This window comes from Cajanus cajan, chromosome 11, assembly GCF_000230855.2.
Source record: "Cajanus cajan strain Asha chromosome 11, NIPB_CcT2T_4, whole genome shotgun sequence".
In the NCBI taxonomy this organism is placed as follows: Eukaryota; Viridiplantae; Streptophyta; class Magnoliopsida; order Fabales; family Fabaceae; genus Cajanus; species Cajanus cajan.
This window is the reverse complement of record NC_138527.1, coordinates 1,488,562-1,515,614: the sequence shown is the minus strand read 5'-3', so window position 1 is coordinate 1,515,614 and position 27,053 is coordinate 1,488,562. Positions and strand designations below refer to the sequence as shown.

General features: G+C 34.2%; 1 protein-coding gene across 4 annotated transcripts; it reads right to left on the bottom strand.

The window, feature by feature from the left end:
- Positions 1 to 212: 212 nt before the first annotated feature.
- LOC109796005 (myosin-8) lies at positions 213 to 25,934 on the bottom strand. Of its 4 annotated transcripts, none has more exons than XM_083067184.1 (42): positions 24,918 to 25,934; positions 23,969 to 24,097; positions 23,392 to 23,535; positions 22,921 to 23,066; positions 22,169 to 22,325; positions 21,501 to 21,559; positions 21,223 to 21,382; positions 20,832 to 20,981; positions 20,602 to 20,744; positions 20,372 to 20,518; positions 20,156 to 20,257; positions 19,777 to 19,834; positions 19,590 to 19,691; positions 19,258 to 19,295; positions 18,951 to 19,077; positions 18,693 to 18,863; positions 18,475 to 18,606; positions 18,278 to 18,387; positions 18,104 to 18,164; positions 17,609 to 17,786; positions 17,303 to 17,508; positions 16,728 to 16,847; positions 15,958 to 16,056; positions 15,271 to 15,792; positions 15,074 to 15,178; positions 14,898 to 14,978; positions 14,700 to 14,804; positions 14,481 to 14,620; positions 14,273 to 14,387; positions 13,922 to 13,942; positions 13,717 to 13,791; positions 13,439 to 13,609; positions 4,414 to 4,551; positions 3,612 to 3,791; positions 2,935 to 3,033; positions 2,761 to 2,831; positions 2,566 to 2,665; positions 2,406 to 2,462; positions 2,020 to 2,076; positions 1,156 to 1,236; positions 969 to 1,048; positions 213 to 866 (listed from the first exon to the last, which is right to left on the bottom strand). In XM_083067184.1, the coding sequence occupies exons 1-42, from the start codon at positions 24,918 to 24,920 to the stop codon at positions 746 to 748; spliced, it is 5,061 nt and encodes a 1,686-aa protein (XP_082923310.1). In that variant the 5' UTR covers positions 24,921 to 25,934; the 3' UTR covers positions 213 to 745. The 4 variants fall into 4 exon arrangements, with proteins under 4 accessions (XP_082923310.1, XP_082923309.1, XP_082923308.1 ...); XM_083067183.1 differs by having other exon boundaries at positions 214 to 866; positions 14,481 to 14,614; positions 15,271 to 15,801; positions 24,918 to 25,933; XM_083067182.1 differs by having other exon boundaries at positions 214 to 866; positions 15,271 to 15,801; positions 24,918 to 25,932.
- Positions 25,935 to 27,053: the final 1,119 nt, after the last annotated feature.

The window sequence follows — 27,053 nt, the reverse complement described above, 5'->3', positions numbered from 1 at the left end:
AAATCCTAACATGCAAGTGACATTCATCTGAGATTATAATTCACTTCTGTTTTAGGACCGACCAATATTGGATGAGAGATTTTGGGAATTTAAGTATAAATAAATAAATCTACGCATAAATAATTCTTTTGGAGTAGTTGCTTTATTTCTTTTTTTGCACTTCTATATTTAGTGAATTGGATTTATTGTAGCTCATCAATGTACATATAATAAATAAACTAACATCATATATTTAATATATACCAAACATTCGATGAACTTGAGGACCGAATCAATACTTTAGTATTATATTTGAAACTTAAAAGCGACCAATTCTCCACATAATTGAAATATTGTTTCAATATTACAAAGTATGATGCTCTTACATAAATGACCAATATCACCATTGCATTTGATGGTAATATACTGCTTTCTACAATGCCAAATTGAAGGGCAGAAGAACAATCTAAGGGATCAACTCCTATCATTTTACAAATGTTACTTTTCTTTCTTCATACTAATACAAAAAATATGCGCCCCAAGTGAGCATCCATATGATCTAATAAAAATAGAGGTCAAAAGAAAATGTTAACAAATATTATGAAACCTACCCTGCCTTTTTGCTAACACAATCAATACAGTATGGATGCCCACATAAAATAAGAACAAAGGGAGGGGCGAGGGTGAGAGTGGGTGGATTTACAACATGATGTTGAATCAGAGAACATATTTTGAACCTTAAAAGCTAAGCTGCATCACAAGAGGACTAACAATAATCGTGTAAAAATTGGAAGTTTGCATTCTCAAGAAGTTCTGCAGGAGGTTTTATTTTTGGAACGGTCTTATCATGTGCAGAACTAGGAATCTCCTCAACGATAATAGGAAGACTGCAGTTTGAAAATAGTGTTAGTTTTGGAATAAATAAAATCAAATTACTTGTATTTGAATGTATTATGTATATATGTGTGCATCACATGGGTGGAGTTTACCTTGAGTTGTCCTCCAACAAGAAAGATTTGTCATCTTCTTCTACATCATCTGTCATTAGAAGCTTCAATCTAGTAGTGACCTACACAAGTATATAGCAAAAATTACAATAAATAATATTAACATAACAAATTAATTCCTGTCTTGCTGAGAAGAAAAAGTGTTGATAGATAGATAGATGAAACTTACATCTGGTGATATTTTTTGTTTTTCGTCATCATCGTCACAGTAAAGTGTACATATTTTATGAAGCTGTTGAGCACTCAGGACCTACGTTCGGCATACATAGATATTAGGGTGACAAGAACATTGAACCCATTTGTCATATATAACATAGATAATAAATTATACGTTTAAATACTTTTTAGTTCCAATAAATATGATGATTTTTTATTTTAGTCTTCAATTTTTTTTGTTGACTTTAGTCCTCAATTTTTTTAATGATTCCCATTTTCATTTATTGATATTGTGGAATGCATCTAGACGTGTCACATAGGTGACCTCTTTGAGATGGCTTGTGATTAACATGTCTTAATGCGTGCCATGTCATTAATAAACGGTGATATATACCATTTTTAAAACTTGTTAAATTTGTAAGAACCAAAACTAATGAATTTTTGAAAGATTAAAACCAAAATTTGTCATATTTGTGGGAACTAAGAAACACATTAAACCTACATTATTTATATTTGATAGAATTCAATATGTCCTTATGCATATAGCTGATCCCACCTAGTGGAATAAGGCATGGGGGTTGTTGGTGTTATAAGTATACTGTAATAAGCCGAAGTCCACCTCTTAATCAGTAATGCAAAGTGTTGTTAGAAAGGCAAGTTTACTTCTACACACAAGACAGAAAAAGAGAAAATCTGCCCATGTTTTGCTCATATAGAGAGGATTTAGACAAAGTTTGCAGATCTCTATTAGCTTTGTAATATGTTAATGTTTGGCTGTTGAGGGTTTGCTGTTCATATTTATTTTACAAGTATGTACATGTATTCATAGCTTTAGGTTAAACCTGTTATCAATCACTCAATAGACAAAAACACTTACAGGGCAGAGGTCATTTGTAAGATCGTCATAGGATAGCCCATCCTTCTGTGGTGCAACCTGGAGAAATGATTTTATCCAAAATTAAAATGAGGGAGAGAATTGGGTGCTTGAGGATTTAGGAAACTTCTCGGGCAGTATTCAAAACTAATGGTATATTACTCATGTATTCTTATAGTAATGATATAAAGGCCAAGTAAGGCTGTGTCCCTTCACATGGCATCTTACTAATCTCTCAATGGGAAAGAAAAAAGTCTCAATCAATTGGATTAATTTTATCCAACGAGAGACCCCCAAAATAAAAGATTACTTAAAGTATCACTGACACTGAGGATACCTGAAGTTTATTTATAAAGCAAAAGTTTTTACAGCAAAAGTAATAGGCATACCAAGAATCTAACTGCTTGATTTGCATGTTTGAGTTCATCCAAAGCTGAGCCAATACTCTGCAACATAAATAGTTTTTAGCTAAAACAATTAAATCACTATTCACACAAAGCATGTCAATTAAATATGCCCATGAAAGTTATAAAAGGGAAAACAGTGTACCTCTTCCGTTGCTTCATTGCACCAAACCTCTAATTCACCCAACCCTGATTTTAAATATTCTCCATTTTTGAATGTGCAGCATTCTCGATGTAAAAGAAGGCTGAATAACATAGCATTCCCAATTCACAAGTCAACCCAGGTGCCTATAATTAGTCCATTATTGTAAAAGGGGCTGAATGAAACAAGACATCTTACCTATTAAAGATTTCAGCATTGATGTACTGAAAAACTTGATTAAATAGCTTCTGAACTAGAACAGGAGGCACCTGAGACAAAACTAAAATCAGTTTGCTCTATAGCAGAATAATGGACTTGAAATGCAAGGGGTGTAAAGATACCAATTCACTGTACTATCAAACTTTCACATACATAGTTATCTTTCAAAATCTTGAGATATTTATTAAGGCATTCGATAATGCTGACCCAGGAACCAGTTTGTTGGCTGTTGTCATCTGATGATCTGTCTGCCTGAAATCATATTATCATATATGTAAGTGGAACAAGCATAATGAAGTTGACAGTCAACCAGATATAGATTGAGCTCTGCTACAGGCATGCAGGAGACATCTTCAAGCCAAAACATGAACCAACAGTTTCATTTTATTTTTCAGAGAAAAGGAGAGAAAAAAAGTGACATCTCTTCTCTCTCCACAGAAATAACAATCTATAATCTAAAACAAAGTGTTCAAATGATGCATGCCTTTACATGAGTGAACAAGATAACAACCAATACACAAGGCATCAGGAGAAAACAGAAGAGTAGAAGAATGACATCCAGTGAGAGAGAGGGAAAAGAGTTAATTCTTTTTTTAAGATATAGATATAAAGTCAATGTCAATAGGAAGTTACTTTGAATTTTCTTGGAATCAAGACAAAGTTATTGAAGATTTACACCAGATTAGAGCATAAATTAAGTACAACTGAGAGAAACTACCACCACTCCACCTATGATACTGATCCTAATGGTGTATAATTTCCTGCACATTGACATCACACACATATACATACAAAGGCATATTCTGTGACAAAATATACAGCCTCCATACCTGAATGCAAGAAGAAAGCATCGGTGACAAGTCTTTCTTAAAATTTTCTCGAACGATTCCATATATCTTCTCCACATATGCTGCAAGCTGTTGCTTGAAAAGCAAAGCTGGATACTTGGCATCAACCTGATGCACTACATCAAAGGCACTGCTGGAAAGACTATTAGATGAGCGGAAACCCTGAGAAACAACATCAAATTCCATAGAGTGAGTTTAATGGCATTATCTCTATAATAACTAGTCCCAATATTTATTAAGGATAACATTATTAAGTAAAATACCATTATTTATATGTCTCTATTTAAAATGAAAAGAATGAATGCGTGTTTAATGCTACTATGGGACAAGTTTAATTAACATAAAAATCAGACCATAAAAATGAATCAATCTTTTTTAATCAACAAAAGTTGTTAGCCTAGAACAAGGTGTATAATAGAAATATAATTGAAATTTTATTGATTTTGGATATCAATTCATACATACTTTCCCCTTTTATTTTCTATGGCCTTTATTGATAACAAATTTAGACACTAACGTGCTATAAAGTAAACTGTATTCATATAGCATTTTATGGACAATAAGGAGACAAACACATCGTACTGACAGTCTTCAAACATTGGTCATGCATTTTGGAAGCATTACGCAGTCTAATTAATTTCATAGCGGAGTATAATTAATAGCATTAGCATCTAAGCAATCATATCTTTGCAGATAAAATATTGATGTGCAGTATGAGGTAGAAGTTACATGGATTTTACGCACAACACATGCTAACTTGGATAGCTATAAAGAAACTTGATACCTGGGTCATCCTCCCAAAAAACGATGTTGGAGTGGGTGGTTTCCGTGCTGTTGGTACTCTTAGACATCGCTGAAGATGGAAAAACAAAGAAGCTGTGTTGGATAGCCAGTAAGCCATACAATCATTGTTGTTCGGATCCTGCATAATGTTAAGTGGAATGCTATGTGAGATCACAATAAATAACCAGGTATCACCCTTATCTAAACACTAAGCACACAAAAATGTCACTATTTCTTAATTTGTTTTTTGTTTACATTTTTTGGTTGATGTGTTTTCAGTTATGATTATAAAAACTCTACATTTGTTGTGCATAGGTGTGCATGACTCATATTCATAATGGATAGAGAGATGTTGGAGTAGGGCAGATTGGGTTTGGACTGCGTATTTGTTGGGTAACAAATTAATTGGGTTAGGGTGGAGAGCTATGCCCTCATAATTTATATATATACTTGATGTGACCTTATTTTTAATAATATAATAGAAAACACTAGCTTTGCTACCGAGGAGGTAGGCACGTTGTCAAACTTGGTTAAATCGTTGTTTGTGTGTAGAATTTTATTCTCTTGTTTTAGAATCCGGTTGACTGCTAACAACATTGTTTTCACAATTTTTTTTACTGTTTTAAAGAGTTTGCAAAGTAAATGATGAAAAGATTTTGTTAATTTTACCTTTTTTTTTGGCAATTTATTACATATTTTCTAATATAAAGAATAATAACTTCACTAGCCTGAACTGATTTGGTTAGACGACAACTTCAATTGCTTGAATTACAGGTATTTACCCATATTCGAAAAGACCAAAGACACCTTAAATATTTTTGTGCATCTAACCTTGTTGATTGCCAATTGCCTAGAGAAAAGGAAAAAAGATCCTATGCCAAGTATCCCATGATACCATATCTCATTTGTGTCTATTAAACACCTTTTTTGCAACATCAGAGCTTTATTTCACCTATTGATTCTATTGGAATCCTTACACCAATACAAGAAGCCTTAGAGGATGAGAATTGGATTTGAACTATGAATGAAGAAGAAATGAGTCCATTGAAAAGGAATGATATTTGGGAGATTGTAGAGAGACTAAAAGACAAGAAGGCACTAAGTGGATATACACATTAATGTGATCATACTCTTCATATAACATTCTTGGGAAGGCAAACTTCAATTTAGGTTGAAGGAGTCAAGGCGATGATGAGCTTGAAAAATGGACTTTAAGGGGTGTTTGGTTGGGGTATTCTTTTATGTTTGGTATGAGAATTTTAAAAATATTTCGATGAATCTAACTTTCCCAATAATTGTTTTTTAATTAAATTTCCCACTAGAACTTTCCCATGGGAGGGGTGGGAATATAAGATTTCCATGAGATAGTTTTTTATTTTTTATTTATTTATATATATATATATATAATTATGTTTCTTATTCACGGGTATATTTTAGGCATACCAAACATATTTTGACATTCCCAACAAACATGTTGCCTAGGAAATATAATTCCCAGGAAACTTGACAATAAAAGTTTCTGCATAATAAATGCCCCTAAGGAAAAAGTTAGCTGCCCATTTTGAGATGGACTCCAAGAATTTGAACCTTGGGATAGAAATTAGCTATTCTAAGCAAGGTATCTTTGTTTCTCAAAAGGAAATATATGTTAGATCTCCTTTAAGAGACAGTAAGTTTGTCTTGTAAGACTTTTGGAGTACCCATAGAGCAAAATCACAACATTGGGATTTGGGAATGATTGGGAAAACCCCAGTGTAAAGAAGACTTATTATCAAAGACTTGTGACACTATAGGGCAGATATATCTTATGCAATTAGTATGGTTAGTAGTTCATGCATAATTCAGAGGAAAGACACTTACCAACAAAAACAAAATTATTCAATATTTAAAGGGCACTCCAAGAAGGGGACTTCTATTCATAAAGAAGGACTTATACACGTTTTTAGGTGAAAATTTGAGGACATGAAGAAGTAAAAAGCAAAGTGTATTAGTTGCATGATCAAATGCAGTGTCGAAATTTAGTCACAACTTAAAGGGTTTGTGAGTTGTTATATGGATGAAGATTGTTCCCAATTACCCGAGAATAAAGTATGATTATCCTATGAGACTATTTTGTGATAATAAGGTTGTCATCGACATTGCATTTGCATACAACCTGGTTCAGCATAAAAGGACAAAGAATAAAGAGATAGATTGACACTTTGTTAAAGAGATATTAGACAAAGTGGACTCAGGATCTTACTTGCAAGATGGGAATGGTTGATATCCATTCACTGGCTTGAGGGGGAGTGTGGTAGAGTATGGTTATTGCTATCAATGGTTTATTTCCGTCATTAATAATGTAGTACAGATTCTTAGACTCTTGAAGTTGTCCAAAATTTTAATCTCTTGAATGTTGAAAAGTCAAATATAGTGGCTGCCAATGAAATCAATTTTGGCAGGCCACCGAAATCAAAATTGGAGGCACAGTAATCAAATTGAATTTGGAAACCGAATTCCAAATTGGAGGCCACCGAATTCACAATTTGATGGAGCGTTCACACTGCAATCGTTCCTTATAAATAGCAAGCCACTCCGTTCATTTTATGCAATCCAACGAAAGCATAAACACATAAGAAAATTGAGAGAGAGAGAAGCTCTTAATTTTTCTGGGTGTAGTTGGGTCGTGGGTTGTGAGTGGTTGTGAGTATTTTGAGAGATTGTGAGTGTTTTGTAAACACTGTTTATATTTCCCTTTTCAGTAAAATATCTGCAGCAGCCCGGAGACGTAGGCAGTATTGGCCGAACTCCGTTATCAATATTGTGTGTGCTATTAGTCCACAATTATTTTTGCTCCATTCTCAAATTTGAAGATATGGGAAAGATCAGCGTAATTTTTTCCTGACAACTGGTATCAGAGCCTGGTTGTTTCTGTTAAACTTTGGCAAGAGTACTATTCATGTAAATAGTATTTTTCGTGAATAGTACTATTCACGTGAATAGTGAATAGCTCATCGAAATTGCTGGAGAGAATACTGTTCATGTGAATAGTATTTTGTGAATAGTACTATTCACGTGAATAGTGAATAGTGTAAATTGGTCAACGTTACCAATTTGTCGGCAGAAGCGATCCGAGAAGTCAGATTTGAGTGGGAGCAATGGTGGCAGATGAAGGAAAGGTGAAAATTGAAAAGTTCGATGGTTCGGACTTTAGCTTTTGGAAGATGCAGATCGAAGATTATCTGTACCAGAAAAAGCTACATCAACCTCTCGAAGGAAAGAAACCAGAGGGCATGAAGGATGATGAATGGTTCCTTCTTGATAGACAAGCCCTTGGAGTTATCCGCTTGACATTATCTCGTAATGTTGCTTTCAACATTGCAAAGGAAAAGACCACAGTGGGTCTTATGACGGCTCTTTCCAGTATGTATGAAAAGCCGTCAGCCTCAAACAAAGTTCACTTGATGAGGCGGTTGTTTAACTTGCGGATGGCGGAAGGCGCATCAGTAGCGCAACACTTAAATGAACTCAGTACAGTCACAACCCAGTTGAGTTCAGTTGGAATTGAATTTGACGATGAAGTACGAGCATTGATACTTTTGTCTTCTCTACCAGAAAGTTGGAATGCTACTGTCACAGCTGTGAGTAGCTCATCGGGAAGCAATAAGTTGAAATCAGATGATGTTCGTGATCTGGTTCTCAGTGAAGAGATCCGACGGAGAGAGTCGGGTGAATCCTCAACCTCTTCAGTATTACATACAGAGTCAAGAGGAAGGGCTCCAACCAGAGGAAATGGACGTGGAAAATCAAGAGATAATAGGTCCAAATCCAGAAATCATCGTAGTTCTAACAACTCAAAAACTATCAAGTGTTGGAACTGTGGGCAGACCGGGCACTACAAAAATCAGTGCAAAAATGCACCGAAGAATCAGGAGGCGAAAGCAGAGGCAAATATTGCTTCTACCTCAGGAAGAGATGATGCATTAATATGCTCTTTGGAGAGCAAGGAGGAGTCTTGGGTGTTAGACTCTGGAGCATCTTTCCACGCTACTTCGCAGAGAGAATTCTTCGAGAATTATGTTCTCGGAAACCTTGGTAAAGTCTACCTTGGTAATGAACAATCTTGTGAGATTGTTGGAAAAGGTGTAGTGAAGATTAAGCTAAAAGGGTCTGTATGGGAATTGAAGAATGTCAGACATATTCCCGACCTAACGAAGAACTTAATCTCAGTAGGCCAGTTGGCCAGTGAAGGCTACACAACGACCTTCCATGGTGATGATTGGAAGATTTCCAAGGGTGCAATGACGATTGCTCGTGGTGAAAAGAGCGGTACTCTTTACAAAACAGCAGGAGCATGTTATTTAATTGCAATTGCAGCAAATGACAATCCCAATCTATGGCACCAGAGACTTGGCCATATGAGTGAGAAAGGGATGAAGATTATGCACTCGAAGGGAAAATTACCAGGTCTTCAGTCAGTGGAAATTGACATGTGTGAAGACTGTATACTTGGAAAGCAGAAAAGAGTCAGCTTTCAGACAAGTGGAAGAACCCCAAAGAAGGAGAAACTCGAGCTTGTTCACTCCGATGTGTGGGGTCCAACGACTGTCTCATCTATTAGTGGGAAGCAATACTTCGTGACTTTTATTGATGATCACTCTCGGAAAGTATGGGTATACTTTCTAAAACATAAGTCAGATGTATTTGAGGCTTTCAAGATATGGAAAGCCATGGTTGAAAATGAGACAGGATTGAAGATTAAAAAGCTCAGAACCGACAATGGTGGTGAATATGAAGACACCAGATTCAAGAAGTTCTGCTATGAGCACGGAATCAGAATGGAAAGAACCGTGCCTGGTACACCGCAACACAATGGTGTAGCTGAGCGGATGAACCGAACGTTGACTGAGAGAGCCAGAAGCTTGCGTATGCAGTCAGGCTTACCAAAACAGTTTTGGGCAGAAGCAGTCAACACAGCAGCATACTTGATCAACCGAGGTCCATCGGTACCATTGGAGTATAGAATACCAGAAGAGGTATGGAGCGGAAAGGAGGTAAAACTCACACATCTTAAAGTTTTCGGTTGCGTAGCATATGTGCACATCAGTGATCAAGGCAGAAATAAGCTTGATCCCAAATCGAAGAAGTGCACTCTCATCGGTTATGGTGAAGATGAGTTTGGCTATCGCCTATGGGATGATGAAAACAGAAAGATGATCCGCAGCAGAGATGTTATCTTCAATGAGAGAGTGATGTACAAGGACAAACATAACAATGATGCCAGTAACTCAGAAGAGAGTAGGCCAGTGTATGCAGAGGTGGATGATGTCCCAGAAAGTCCTATAGTTGAAACTCCTCAGCCAGAGGAATCAACGGAACAAAGTTGTGAACAACAATCTGACACACCAGAGTCTTCAACTTCAGCTCCTGTGAGGAGATCATCTCGGCCTCATGTACCTAACAGGAGATACATGAACTATATGTTGTTGACTGATGGAGGTGAGCCTGAAGATTATGATGAAGCATGTCAGGCCACAGATTCCAGCAAGTGGGAGCATGCCATGAAAGACGAAATGAAGTCTTTAATCTCTAATCAGACGTGGGAACTAGCTGAGTTACCCAGAGATAAGAAAGCACTTCACAACAAATGGGTGTATCGAGTAAAAGAGGAGCATGATGGCTCCAAAAGATACAAAGCTCGATTAGTAGTCAAAGGATTCCAGCAAAAGGAAGGAGTTGACTATACAGAGATTTATTCTCCAGTTGTGAAGCTCAATACAATCAGAACAGTGTTGAGCATTGTTGCTAGTGAAGAGCTCTACCTAGAGCAGTTAGATGTGAAGACTGCATTTCTTCATGGAGATCTAGATGAGGAGATATACATGCACCAACCAGAAGGCTTCTCAGAGAAAGGAAAAGAGAATATGGTGTGCAGGTTGAAGAAGAGCTTGTATGGTCTGAAACAAGCTCCAAGACAGTGGTACAAGAAGTTTGATGGCTTCATGCACAAAGAAGGCTTCCATAAGTGCTATGCTGACCACTGTTGCTACTTCAAGAGATATAAGTCCAGTTATATCATTCTGCTACTTTATGTTGATGATATGTTAGTAGCTGGTTTAGATATGGATGAGATAAGAAGCTTGAAGCAGCGATTGTCAAGAGAATTTGACATGAAGGACTTAGGTCCTGCAAAGAAGATTCTTGGAATGCAAATCACGAGAGATAAGCAAAGAGGGATTTTGCAGTTATCTCAAACAGAGTACATCAACCGTGTTTTGCAAAGATTTAACATGGGCGACGCCAAGCCAGTTAGTACACCTTTGGCTAGTCATTTTCGCCTATCCAAGGATCAGTCTCCTCAGACGGAGGAAGAAAGATATTTTATGGCTAAAGTTCCATATGCTTCAGCCATTGGAAGTTTGATGTACGCAATGGTCTGTACAAGGCCAGATATTGGCCATGCAGTGGGAGTTGTTAGCAGGTTTATGTCGAATCCAGGAAAAGCTCATTGGGAAGCAGTTAAATGGATTCTGAGGTATCTACGAGGCACCACAGAAAGGTGTTTGCACTTTGGTAAAGGTAAAATAAAGGTGCAAGGATATGTAGATGCAGACTATGGAGGTGAAGTCGATCACCGAAGAAGTACCACCGGTTACATTTTTACTGTTGGTACTACAGCTGTTAGTTGGATGTCGCAGGTACAGAAAATTGTCGCTTTATCCACTACAGAAGCTGAGTACGTAGCAGTGACAGAAGCCAGTAAAGAATTGATATGGCTTCAGGGTTTGTTAACAGAGCTGGGATTCATCCAAGAGAAGAGTGTTTTGCATAGTGATAGTCAGAGTGCAATACATCTGGCAAAGAATTCAGCATTTCATTCTAGGACAAAACACATCGATATCCGTTATCACTTTATCAGATCTCTGCTAGAGGATGAGGTGTTAACATTGAAGAAGATCTTAGGAAGCAGGAACCCAGCAGACATGTTGACAAAGGTGGTGACCATTGACAAACTGAAGTTGTGCTCAACTTCAGTTGGCCTGCTAGAGTAACAGACCAGGGAAGGCTGCTGCATTGATTAAAGTGTGAAGACAGATTGAAATCAGTCTTCAAGTGGGAGATTGTTGAAAAGTCAAATATAGTGGCTGCCAATGAAATCAATTTTGGCAGGCCACCGAAATCAAAATTGGAGGCACAGTAATCAAATTGAATTTGGAAACCGAATTCCAAATTGGAGGCCACCGAATTCACAATTTGATGGAGCGTTCACACTGCAATCGTTCCTTATAAATAGCAAGCCACTCCGTTCATTTTATGCAATCCAACGAAAGCATAAACACATAAGAAAATTGAGAGAGAGAGAAGCTCTTAATTTTTCTGGGTGTAGTTGGGTCGTGGGTTGTGAGTGGTTGTGAGTATTTTGAGAGATTGTGAGTGTTTTGTAAACACTGTTTATATTTCCCTTTTCAGTAAAATATCTGCAGCAGCCCGGAGACGTAGGCAGTATTGGCCGAACTCCGTTATCAATATTGTGTGTGCTATTAGTCCACAATTATTTTTGCTCCATTCTCAAATTTGAAGATATGGGAAAGATCAGCGTAATTTTTTCCTGACATTGAAATCCCTGAATTAAATGTAGTGGTAATCATCCTTTGCAATCAACTGATAAGAAATAAAAATTCATCGACTTCCTTTCAAATCTATTAAGTTTTCAAGTCCGTCTAAACAAATTTACTAAATTATGCCCCGGGCATCAAAGGTCTTCTATCTATGAAGCTTTGGAGTAACAATCAAGTTGTAATCCTTGTGCTATGAAATCGGTACTCCGGTTATTTATTTAAAAAACAAATTTGTGCATTTTTTTGTCCTAATAATTATAAGTAAATAGAGTCACTTTAAGATATATTAATTGTTAATTTTCTTTTCTTAATTTATCGTAAAATTTATGAATGAGATATTCAATCATTCCCCATGCAAGCACATGCATTCATTGGCTTGATAATATAAGTCACGCTCATTGGTGATAAAATTTTTACCCCTTGAATTTTGTGCAATGTCATTAAATAAACCATTACTCAAAGGCTAAATTATACATTTGGTTCTTTATCTTTCTTTTAAGATTCATTTTAATCCTTTATCTTTCAAAAATATAATTTTAGTCCTTTATCTTTTAAATTTATTCAATTTGAGATATAATTTTGAATTCTTTTTTAATTGACTCAAGACATAAAACTTGTTTCATTAGATTTATTTACTTAAAAATTATTAAAATCAACTGATGTTCGAATAAAAAAAATCATAAACATGATGTAAATTGTGTTAAAATGAGTACAACAAGCAACCAATTTTTTTTTAAAAATCTAATATCATATTTTTACTAGTTGCTCATGGAATTTATTTTCACATGTTTTTTAACTACATTTATAGCTCTTTCTTATTCCAACAATAATAGGTTTCAAAGTTTTCATGTAGGTGAATCTAATGGAAAATTTTTTATCTTGAATTAGTCAAATAATGATTCAAAATCAGGTTCCAAAATTAAAAACACCACAATTTGAAAAGACCAAAATGACTCTAATTTAAAAAATAAAGGACCAAAATAAATATTTTGAAAGATAAAAGACTAAAATAAATCTTAAAACTAAGATAAAAGTTTAAAAGTATAATTTAACCTTACTTAAATTATTTAATTCTATTTATATTTCTGGAAAAAAATTTAAATTTATGACATTGTTAATTAAATTTAACTTAACTACTTATATTGGTCTTGATTGATAATTAAATTTAACATAACTATTTATACTGGTCTTGATGATTTAGTTATTTTTTTCTTATATAAAGGATTGGTGGGAGGGGGAGTATTTAACAAGATGATTTAGATAACTAACTAAAATTATTTTCATGACTTCAAGTACAAGACATTAGTATAAGAACAACATTAACTTTATCTTCATGACTGAATTAAATTTTCAAACAAATCCTAAATCTGATATACTTTTACCTCTGGCAAACAAATGCAAAAATGGTTTGAGTAAACAGCAAGTTACCTCTATTTCAGAACCAATCAGTTGAATAAGACGATCAAATATGCTTGTCTTTTCTGCTTCAAAAGATTTCCAATGTAGCAGACAATTGTAAAGGGTAAATGCTGCCACAGGTTTTCCTTCACAAAACCCAAGATCTTTTGTCACACATTTGAAAAGAGCCTCAATACTCTCCTACGCACAAGGAAAGAAAACAAAAGAATAATATGACTAAATGCTACAGAAGTATATAATATAAATTAAATATATTATAAAGCAACAATTGTTCTGCAGGAGCATACTTGATGCCTCTCCATAATAGATTTCCTTTTATCTTCTACACCAAATGTTTTTGCAGGAACAGAACCCTGTGCTGCCTATAGAAAATAGACTTTTCTTCAAAACCATGATAAAAGGACAGGTGGAAAACTTTTGTTTCTTGATAAATACAAAGATGAAATATAAATTACAAGTAAATTGGATTCAAATCTAAAAGCCCTTTATTACCTGCGTACCATTTTCCGCGGGCTGTAGTAGCAAGAACAGAAAAAGACATTAATACAATTTCCAGTAAGGGTAAAAAAGGATGATAGTCAGAGACTGTTGAGACAAAGGAATTATTATTTCACATTACTCTTTCATTAACTTGGATTAATTGAAAATTTCCAAATTGTCCTCAATTATATGTGAACAGAAAACTAAGAATACAATTAGGATTTAGATCCATCTTTAAATAAAAAAAATCATTTAATTGAGGATAATTTTAAAAATATCAATTCAATGTAATTGATGGGGAATGTGAATAGACAATTAAGTGTATCAACAGCCTCACTTAATAAGCAATGGTTTTGTATTTACCACAGTTGTAGTAGGCGAAAACTTCCCTGACATTTTCCTGGATGATGAACTCAACAAGGTTTGCTGCCGCAAAACTTGATTCTCAGTTTCCATATCTGATAGTTTTTCTTCAAGCCTAAGCACATAACAAAACAACAAATCAAACCCAGGAAAACATCAAATATTCCTTCTAATGCAAATCTGCAGAAACATAGCACAACATAAGAACCTCTGCATATTTGTCTTTATCTCAATCATCTTTGATTCTGTCTCTATAATTTGATTCATGCGCTCCTCACTAAGCTTGCTACATTCATCATATTTCCTCTCTGTTTCATCAATTCTTTTCTCCAATGAATTAACCTGCTCCTGCGAAGCTTCAGAAGTTATTTTTGGACTTATGACAACCTAAAACATAAATTTCAAACACTTATTCTGTAACTTATACCTTAAGTTGTTCATTTTCTGCAGTAAGTTTATTGATGAGCTCATTCTCAGTAAAATTAGCCGGGATCTCCAGTGCAGTTTTCTTTTCCAATGAACTAATCCGTTCCTGTCAAAGCATAAAAAAATAACAATAAAAATAATTCAATAACAATAATAACAAAACAGTAACATAAATTTCAAATAATTATATAATTGTTACCTTGAGATGTTCATTTTCTGAAGTAAGTTTATTGATCAACTCATTGTCAGTAACATTAACAGGGATTTCCTGTGCAGTTTTCTTTCGCAATGAATTAATCAGTTTCTCTTAAAGCATAAAAAATAACAATAACGATAATGTACACTTCAAATACTTGTGTTGTGTGTAATTTATACCTTAAGATGTTCATTTTCTGAAGAAAGTTTATTGATCAACTCATTGTCGGTGTCATTAGCAGGAAACTCCTGTACAGTTTTCTTCTCCAATGAACTAACCATTTCCTGCAAGTAAAGCATAAAAAATACCAGTAACTTTCGATTACTGACACACCCAGAAGCATAAATTTATCAAACACTTTTTATATAATACTTACCTTGAGTTGTTCATTTTCTGCAGTAAGCTTATTGATCAATTCATTGTCAACAACATTAACAGAATTCTCCTGTATAGTTGGTGTTTCCTCAGCTACTTTCTTGGCAGTGTCTCGTTCCTGAATGAGTGCTGCTTTAGTTTCTTGTAACTGAAGCTCCATCTCTTGCAAAGCATTCTGGAGTTGTTCATTTTCTGCAGTAAGCTTATTGATCAATTCATTGTCAACAACATTAACAGAATTCTCCTGTATAGTTGGTGTTTCCTCAGCTACTTTCTTGGCAGTGTCTCGTTCCTGAATGAGTGCTGCTTTAGTTTCTTGTAACTGAAGCTCCATCTCTTGCAAAGCATGCTGTAGTTTTTCATTTTCCTGTGTCTTGGCTTCCTTGGTTTCTTGTAACTGGAGCTCCATCTCTTGCAAAGCATGCTGTAGTTTTTCATTTTCCTGTGTCTTGGCTGCGTTGGTTTCTTGGAACTGAAGCTCCTTATCTTGCAAAGCATGCTGTAGTTTTTCATTTTCCTGTGTCTTGGCTTCCTCAATATCACAATAAATCAAAACATTTAGAATGTTGGTTAAATAATACAATTAAAACAATACTTTTATAGGGGAAAAAACCAAATTAGCAATAGTAGGTTCAAAGAAACTTTCTCATACTTCTACATTTTCATTTACTGTAAATAAATAAATTACCCTCATTCTCTGCTCTGTTTCTAGACTCAAAGTTAATTCTTCAACTTGCTTTTCCAAATTAAGTTTGGCAGCTTCAAGTGCCTTGGCTTCCCTGGCAGCCTGCAGAAAGTTAAAATTTAGATATTTTTTCAACTATTAAAACAAATAAAAAACATGCATGTAGAAAACAGTTGTAGCATATCTGGTTGAAAGGATAAAAATCACATTTAAAGTAGATATAGCACCACAGTTTCACATTTTGGGAGGAGAAAATAACACTTTTTCAACAATAAAATCATTTCCAACAGATATATTTTTAACATTAGTTGGAATTACTTCTAACTGGTTTACTGCTTAGAGAAGAAAGTAAAAGAGAGAGACAGAGTGATGAGGAATTTGAAAGTTGAATTATTGTCAGAGTGGTATACTATACACGTTGCTGTTAGGTTATAGCTGTCACAGTTATAACAGACATCTGTGAATTTAGTCTACCAAGCCTAAGTAAAGTTGTGGGCTTAGGCCCAAGTACAATTCAAGCCTTATCTCTAATAGCATGAGATAACATAATACAAAAAGAACCACACAACTGAATTCTTACAAAATTATTTAATCTAAAAGCAAAGCAGTATAGTAGTAGTATTATGAAGAAATTTACTATAACAAAACTTATCAAATCCTTAAAAGAAAAATCAAATTTTTTAAGAATGTCAGTTACTTCTAAAATGAAAAACAAAGCAGTTTTATAATTTTTGAAGAACTTGGAAAAGTATACTAGAGGGAAGAGGGAACACCATTTTAAGCTTTCTAAGTTCTCTACGTGCCAATGTTCTCCTCCAGGAACACTGTGTAGCAATTGTAGCTTTCTTTAGCTTCTTATAGTAAGTACGAGCTGAATAACCTCTGTAGCGACCCTATGATAAGAAAAAAAATATCATTAGTTTAATCATGTTTTATGTATAATGCACCAAATATCATAGAATAAGAATATATGACTATTACAGAGACAAACAATTTCCCAACATTTCCAATTCTTTAGCCTAAGGCTTGTTCTGTCACTAATAAAACATTAAAAACATATTACATTGAAAAGAAGGCTAAATAGAAGACTCAAATTTCAGTTGAGACACCTAGTTAACAAAGAAAGTGAATTTCAAAATAAAGTAAGCAATATATAACCCGGGGAGTCCAGTAAACAAAGTTCCTCCCATTATGGTGTTAAGGAGGGTAAAAGGTATGTAGTCTAAATCCCCGTGATTGAAAAGAAAACAAAGGTAATAATAAGGCAAATATATAAATAGGGAAACCCTGAGCAGAAAAGCTTCAGATAATAGTCCTCTTTAATTAAGAAGATGTTGCTCTATCCTACCTGAATAACAATTGAAGCTTGCGTCCTTTTCCTGAATCTAAGGTCATTTCTAGCAGCCATCCCTCGCATGCCAGTTTGAATACAAATAGCTGTTGCACAGATAGTTTTGTAAGCATTTCTTGAAATATACATGCGGAAGTCTTTTTGGATTTTCAAAGAAGCAGCTTCCCTCCTCATGCATTCATACTGATGTCGTGCAAGTTGTCCTACGTTAAATTCATAACATCAAAATTCAATCTTTTATTGATTACATAGTATGATAGTAAACAACTATAAACAGCCCTAAAGAATTCACATAATTGTCACCTCTAGCAACCCTTTCAAGTTCTGTGGCAGAATACTTCAATAAAATGAAGTGTTTCCGACAAAGAAACGTGCGGACTTTTCTCTGAATAACACTTGCAGATCTTCCCAAGACCTCAGCACGACATGCATCAAGTTCTGCCATTTGACCTGCTCTCAGAAACACTTTTGTTTTTCCAATCTGCAATGGGAATAGTTCAGCAAGAGTATTTTCTTTCTTTTATGCTATGATCTTTTATCCAGCAATCACACAAACACATGGATGTAAATGTAATAGCAGTTAGCTTTGTTAGCTGGATCATTTCTTGCTTTCTCTGTGGTGTTACTTAAATCAATGGAACAGGAAAAATATAAATCTCCGATTAACATTTTATTCCAATCGTCTTTTAATATAACGTGTTAGAAACAAGATAGCAATATCTAAGATTCATGTAACCAGCGAGCAATGTAAATTTTACAACTGAGATGAATAGAAATTCCAGTTGCATAAATTGGCACCTGATAATCTTTAAGGTTTGCTCTATCTAGAAGCCTCTTGCAAGCAGTCATCTCATCAGGGCTGTGAATATATGGTTATTATTATTCGATTTCAGATACTCCCCAATCAGATTCATGTAGATGAATGGAAAAGGCAAAACAAAAAATGGAAAGAGATGAAAATAGTCAAAATACCATGCTTTCAGAACCTTAGGTTCCAGGATAGTAAACCGCTGAACAAATTCATCAAAACTCTTTCTAGTGGGATATCCAGCACAACTTATCCGAATTGCCTCCATTACTCCCTGTGAATGGCATCCACAAAGTCTCAAGTCACTTGGCCAAAATACTCATGTCATACCAGAACACAGCCAAAATGGCATTGAACTTACTCCACATCGAAGCTGCTGCAACACATTATTGTTCTCGAATATCCCTGGCTTCAGAAGATTATTTGGCTTTACACACCGAATGTAGTGTGGCTCGGTAGCATTTAGTGTTTCAAGCAAAGATTGCAGTTGTAGCTTTATATTACATGCATCAAAGAATAAAACAGATAAAAACAAGGCACATATTTTGCATTTTATATCCTTGGCAAAACAAAACAGACCTTAAATTGGGTGGCTATAGAAGAGAACTTCGTTGATTTTGTAGTTTCCTCTGGTAAAGGTGGGAACAGCCCTGAAACAAAGGGACACTTCGAAGCACTGAGCAGAGCAGCATGCTCTGGAACAACGTAGTCTTTATTTTTATCTAGGAAAAAATCAGTTTGATAAGTTACCTGAAATTAAAGTTCATCACATATTAAGCCTTTTTCCCTCATCGTTAATGGTGAATATTTATGCAGAAAAAAATGTACTTCACTTACGTCTCCGGCATAGTGGTTAATGGTGAAGTCAGTGCGAGACAATTTTGGCTTGCTGAAGCGTTTGTTGTCTTTAAATGTTTGATATAGCTTTTCAGCAAATGTTTCATGCGTTGATCTTGGAAACATGCTACAAAGAATAAGCAGGACAATCTTACAATCTCAAAGGCTATGCATATGCACACGTCACTACATAATGCATATATATAGATGTATATTTAAAGCAAAATGACCAAGATTAGCCATGCTACATATTTAAAAAGACGACCATAATACAAGTATTTGAACCATTCAGTCATTACATACATACCAGGCCTCATCCAGGAGAGCAATAACGCCACCGGGTTTCTGAAGTAATAAGCGTACATCAATTAGAAAGATAAAACACAAACTAGCAAGTATAGCTCAGTAGAGGTCAAATACATATACAGTTATATGTACACTCTAGCAATCTACTTCCTTTTAAAATAGCTTGTAAGATAAAATAAATTTACTGAACCAGTGTCATCATTTTGACAAAAAATCTAGGTATTTGTAAAAATAATAGAATAATCACTATTCATAACCGATTAACTTACTCCAAGTTTTTATTTCGATGGGAGGTTTTAAGAAAAAAAAACAAGCATCATGAAAATGTTATACCTTCTCTATGAGATCAAGAACATCTTGATTATCAACGAACTCGATATAACTCCAATCAATCTCTTCCTTTGTATATTCCTCTTGCTCCATTTTGAAGACATGCTGCATAATAAAATGTTAACTGAGTCAACAGAAATTGTTTACAAGATAATGAATTCCAAGAAGACAGAAAATAAAAGAATCAAACCTGGTTGAAATGTTGCTGTAATTTCTCATTTGTCAAATTGATACAAAATTGCTCAAAACTGTGCAGGACCATTTAAACATTACAGAGAACAGTTCAAAATATTAGTAACATAGGCACAGAAAAAGGTCAATCCAATAAATTACACTATAGTCATTAATTACAAAGCATTTTTGGCTAAAAAGTTTTTATTGCACCATTTATCCTGGGTATCCATCAAGCAAAGCAAAAACTATGGACAATATTAACTAATGCATAAAATAAAAATTTTACATCTTTACCAACTTTTATTTCATAATTCAGACACAAAGCATATAAGTTCCTTGATTAATAATCCCACTTCATATAAACAGCAGGAAAGCAAAGGGTACTGGCTAAGCACCTGTTTGTCTTGAAACTCTCAAATCCATATATATCTAGAACCCCGATCAAGTTATTTGAATCTGGATCTTGCCCAATAGAGTTGTTAATCTTGTCCACAATCCTGGATCAACAGATGTTCGCATCAATTGAATAACAGAAACTCATACATACTAAAATAAGCTTTCATAAGGATATATAAAATTATTTATATTTTCATAAACACCACAGAAATTACCAGTCAAAAAGCCTTGAATAAACTATTTTAGCCAATGCATCTCTACTGAGAGCTGCAGAAGTTGGATCAAGCGATTTTGTTATGGTGTCACCACGAGTCACCATAACACGTTTGCAGAAAGAGGCTTCAAGGGACTTCTCATCACACCTACCATAAACAAATAAATAAGTAACCATATACATACATACTAGATTTGAAGATTAAACTTCCAGAGAAACAACATCACTTACATCAAAAGCTCAGCTGCGACTTTTAGGTGGTAATGGGAATTTTCATCCTTGGGCTGAGAGGAATCCAGTTCCTCTTCCCCACCTTTAACAAATTCAATGTTTCCTAAATGAAGCACTGCTGCTACTATTCGAAATATAGCATCCTGAGAAGAGGGATGGCAAAATTTTCTAATGAAAACAATAAAAAGAGAAAGAAAACACTCTCCAACAGGGATGTTACTGAGGGGCACCTGCTCATCAGAGCTGATCCCAACAACCTCCATAGCTCTCTTAGTAGCAATGTACTCTTTAGAATCATCCACCCCATCCAGCTCAATACAATTTGATTGATTAAGGTAATGAAATTTTCTTGGATTTCCCAATTTGTACTTACCAACATCCTAGACATGGAAAAAGCTCAAATAAAAATAAATTCACATCGAAGGCTCATTATCTCAGGATAAGTTCATGAAGATCAACCAACAAGCTAAATTCAAACCCCAACTTAGAAGCTAATATGCATGTAAGAATGTTCATGAACTTTTGTAATTAAACCACGATTCTTGAAAGAGGAAAAAACCGTTACTTTCTTGGATTATTTTTAGGCCTAAATATATTATCTGAAAAGGAAGAATGATTTACCTCTTTTGGTGCAGCACAAAGCATATAAAAGCAATGGTAATTTCTCTCGGGATCAGAAACTTGACAGACACGGGAACGTTCCAGCAAATATGTTCTGATAGCAGCTCCTGAAATTCTCCCCTTTTGATCAAACTGAATCTCCACAAACTTACCAAAACGACTGAAATTATACTATGTAAGCTTAGGACAGACTTTAAACCAATTAATATAAACAAAAGGTGCAGTGGAAATTTCAAAGATTTGGAAAAAATGACCTTACTGAACAACAAATTTAATACCTCGAATTGTTGTTCCTAACAGTCTTTGCATTGCCAAAAGCTTCTAAAACAGGATTGGACTGCACAAGTGTGAATAATAAGCACAATGAGTGGTAACATCCAAAATTAAGTTTCTCAAGCATGTATGATTGTTTGTTTCTACTAGTTTTTTATTTTTAAAAAAATTGTTCTTAAACTAATATCTTCTTTTCTTATATTTTTGAAACCAAGACATCTATAAAGTGTGAGCTTGGTTTCCTTTTGACTCATTCAGAATTTCATTGCAAAATCAGCTAATGTAATTTTAGGTAAGTGCTGACTTTGTTTGATTTTATATTGAGGAATTGATACCGGGTCCAGAATTGATTTTGAGCTGAAACAACTTTAGGTAGCTTTTGCATTGAATCAAAAAATTATATGAAATTTTACTACTAACTTGCATTTAAAATAAAAACATCCAAACATAAATTACAGCACTTCAAAATTAATTTTGACAACGCTGGCTCCAAGACACACAGGTGGTTTTGGGTTTCTAACTTCAGTTTTATATTATTCATGTTTTTCATTGCATATTCACTGTTTCTTTCCTCATTTTTATCTCTAAAAACCCATTTTTGAAAATTGTTTTACAAAATGGATTTTAAAAACTAAAGAACTAAAACTCAATCAAACAGACCCCGAATTCTTACCTCCAGAACTTGTTGCTCCACAGACCGTCCTTCAGTTGCTGCTCTCCCTCCCAAAAAGGCAAGATAATGCATAAGCATCTTTGTACTTTCTGTTTTACCAGCTCCACTTTCTCCACTAACCAAAATAGATTGACTTTTTTCTTCGTTTATCATCTTGCTGCAGATACTTATCTTTGTTAGTGAATGTAGACATATCTTTTTTCATAATTTTATCTCATTTGCTATTAATTTTTTATACCAGCCAAAGTTGTATGTGATGAATGCAAATCAGATATATAAGAGGAAAAAAATCACTCTTCCTGTGACTTAGATTAATTATTCCATAAGAAATGCTAGCAACACACACTCTAATATACCTTTTTAGGCACTCTTTATTATTAGCTGAATTATTTTGAAATTACATAAATTTGTGTTTTACTACTTCTTTAATGAAAATTACTCATGATTTTGTAATTTTTAATAAATTTTAACACTAGAAAGGGATTGTTAAAGAGTGTGTTGCTATCTGTTATTATAAATTTATAATGTATACAAAATTTTCTCTGTAAATGCAAGGAGGACACAGTTTGACTTTGACACTTTCTATCCAACATCATACCATGTAATGCTTCAGTTGTTAAAATTGATATTTCAGATTTATTTCTTTCCTTGTGAAAAATATTAAAATTATCTGGACCTATTACCGTCTTAAATCATAGAATAGTTTAAAGCCATGGCCAAGGCACAAAAAACTGAGAGCAGCAACAGGATACCTATATGCAGAACTTGCAATTGCAAAAGGATGTGGGCTCTGCTCACCAAAAGCCGCACCTTTATACCTTGCCATGGTACTAGTTTCAGACAAATGAGGTAACCTTTGAAAAGGGTTCACAGCTATCAATATATTTCCTGTGTATGTCTGCAAACACCATCAGCAAGTTAAAGCTTCATTGCAATGACTATGAAATTAGAACAAGGACAAAACTTAAGTATAGTACCATGTATACTGTTGGTGTTGTTTGTCAATTAGAATTTGAGTTTTACCTCGATAATTGGTATTTACGTTTAATGGAGTTCTTTATTACCGATGTTACCGAAGTGAAACTCCAATTCTGATTGAAAAACAATGCCTATGTTACTATAATTAAGTTTTGTCCCAAAAACAAAGCCCATTCCCAAACACTTCACAAGATAGAATAGAGAGGTAGGTCAATGCACAAGCCATATCTGATGTGATATCTTACATAAATTTCATTTATGGCATATCGAACATGCAAATTCCGAAGAACTCCTGGTTCATGCAGATATGCCAGTCTTGTCATATCTTCCACACCATTAGGTGGGAATTCTGGATCTTTGGGATACATGGTAGCTGATTTGCTCACAACCTGCAATAGAGATACCTACAGTGTTGAGTACTTCTAACACCGTCATAATCTCATTGTGTAAGTGAAGTATTTTAACTCTAAAGTAAAAATAGACAAGTGTTCTAAGAAATTTCTTGACAAGATTTGAGTTGAACTATACAATTCCTTGCTAACAAAGTATCCATGATGAGAATATTAGATGCATTGAGATGGAAAAACTCCATTCCTTCGATCCATATAATGCACCACAGACCCGAATTCCCTCAAAATGTACATATCATTGTAGAAATGTACTATATGAAGGATTAAACATAATACTATACAAATATCAATAGAAAAAGTAAAGAAATGAATATATATCAAAAGAAGAAAATATTGTGCCATTTGTACTGTATATGCATGTCTGCTACACACACATGTATATATGGATTTACAATAGATTCAGGAGACTCACCCTCGAGCCTGATTCATAGATAACCGTGATCTCATCCTGTTTAGATTCCTGGATTTCTGCATCTATCCAAGCTACTTCTGGATCCTCAATCCAAACGTGGGATCCCACTACAAAACTGAGTTGACCAGCCTGTGCATTCAAAAAAAATAATCAGTGCTTCTATCATCAGAGTAGAACCTCGTTTGAAGTTAAATTGACATCATAAGAATCAGTTGCGGACATGCAAGACTTTGCTCCCACATTATAAGTAAATTAAAGGACAATCATATAGATAATACCATTGCTGCAATTACAGTACATGATAATAATGCCACTTAGCTAAGCCCATTTAACATTGTCATCTATATCACAAATCCCTTTTGCAAATATAGTTTCAGCTTAAAATGGTCACGCACAAGCTTAATGATATTTGAGAAGGTGCATTGGTTTTAAACCAATGTGCTTTTAGCACTCCTTTCTAAATATTATTTTTTTTTAAAAAAAAAATATACAGTGATCAATCCATGTTGAGAAATGATATCAGCAACTTCACACAAACTAGAATGTGATACAATCTGGCTTGAATAAAAAATTGGATACAATTTTAAGTGCTTTTGGCATTATTTTCTTATTAGAATTTGAATTTCACTTCAATAACAACTTTATCATGTAAATTATCGAAACTTAATTTTGATTGAAAAATAGTACTAGAACTACCTAAGAAACTACATCTAAATTTTTTCCTCTAGGCATTTTAAGAATTGTGCAAAATCACAATAAAGCACTTGCCACCAAAGAATTTCAACCACCTCAATATTCCAGGACTAAAGCAATTAGGTAAAGGCTTCTAAAGGTTGCTGACACTAAAGAGAATACAAAAGTGAATAGGAACTGTTTATTTGAACCATATAAATAAAAAGCATAAAAGGAAAAGTAACACAAGGTGAAATTGGAAAGTATAAATAATTACCATTGTTAATAAAATGTTATGCACCCAAATGAAACCGAGGATCAGCTACTCAAAACTGGGATTGCATCACCAGAATCTACCAACCAATGTGGAACAAATAACTAAAAAAAATTCAATCTCCAAGGGTGCAATGAGTAAATTATCTTGCTTAGGTATCTATCTCTAACTGAAAGAAACTTGCTATGTATATATATAATGTTATGTTGGTCTTTCTTGTTATCAAGATTGGAAGTTGCAAAAACAATGGGAGTGGCCCCGGGAAAGTGTCGTTGCAGAAGAGGCTTCACAATCACGTGGCTTTTTCACAAGAAGAAGATCCAACCTATGCTAACCCCTCCTCTGCAACTATCTCCCCTCTATTTTCTTGCTTTCTGCACCTCACTCCTAATTTCTCTCTATGCTCTCTAACCAATTTCCTCTTGCGTGTGTTCCCCAACAACGTAAACACGTTATAACATGACACATCAAACGTACGTGATCAGAAACTATATCTTATGTTACCGGCACACCATGAAATCCAATTTGACATGGTGTCCTAATTCCTCTCACGAGATGCCATATACACTTCCAACTTAAATAAAATATCTCTGAATCCCTCGTTGTTTCTTCACACCTTGGATTCATTGTTTGCGCATGAATCTCACACACACAACTATGTCATCATGGGATCCCCATTGTCGAATCCAAAAACATCATGTCTTGATGCATGTGATAGTTTTTCACGTGTGATTAATCTCACAAAGTGTCATCACAATTGATCCAAACGAAATGCAGAAAAGTAATTGGTGGGGACAAAATCTATGCCTTTTCTCGAATCAAAGCCTCCATCATCCACCCTCGTCGTTGAAGAACTAGTTTAGTGAGGTAGTTTTTCAACCATTGAATTGAATCTGAATATCTCATAGAAATTTTCTTTTTGCCAGAATTCCACGGCTTAGAAAATGTCACTTACTAGTTGCATTGGTGCAACGTTGGCACGTTAAATTTTTTCCTTAACAGATATCAATCATACCAATGTTTACCCGTATTCAAGGAAAATCGGAGATCTTAACTAGTTTTGCTACGTGCTTAAATCTGCTCTACTTTCTATTTTTATACCAATTTTTACTATTATTATTAATATAAAAATCTTATTCTAAAAAGTGCAAGCTAAGGTTAGGATTATTTTTTGTGTTTTCAAACAGACATAAAAAGGTACGTATATATGCATACATAGTTTCAGCTTTCACATATATGTACTAAGGTTTTACCACTACAACAAAATTTGTTATTAACGACAATTATTTAATGGCAATAATTTAATTGCCGCTATATATAAAAATATTAATGGCTAATATATAATAGCTATTAAAAATGTATTTATATTACACTAAAGTTTACTATTAACGATAATTATTTATTAGAAAAAACTTAAGTCCCACATCAATTAGAGATAAGATAATTAAATAGTATATAAGTGAGTAATAACTATCACCTTACATGTTCATTTTATAGGGTTAACTCCTAATTCACTATTCTAAATTGGTATCAAATCACTCATTATTACCAAATTTAATAGTGTTATAAAACAATTAGAGAGCAACTTTCACCTTATAATTCTCACATTTCTTAAGAGACAAGACAATTAGAAAAATAAATTAAAAAATATTTAAATAAAAGACAACTCCCATCTTACAAATGTCACATCAAGTAGAGATAAAAAAAAAGTATATAAGTTATGAATTTAGAAAAGAAAATTATAGGAATAAATTATTTAAAGTAAAAGAGACAATTGAAAAAAAATAACTTTTAATAGCCTTTAAAATGGATACTAGAATTGCCACTAAAAAAAATAAGTTTTTTCGACAATTTAGTAGATCTTTACCAGCATTTTATATAAATGCCGGTAATAGTATTAGCGATACTGGATACACCAGCCTTTATTTAAATGCTGATAAAAAAATAATGGTCATTTATATGACTACTAAATAATAAATTAATTGTCACAAAAAATTAATTTTAGTGTAGTGTACTATGATAATAATTTGAAAATATATAACTTTATTATTATAAAATCATTTCATCAGATCAAAATTGAAGCCATATCTGGAGACTGGAGTCATATGCAATACACTAGTTAGCAATGAACCAACAATT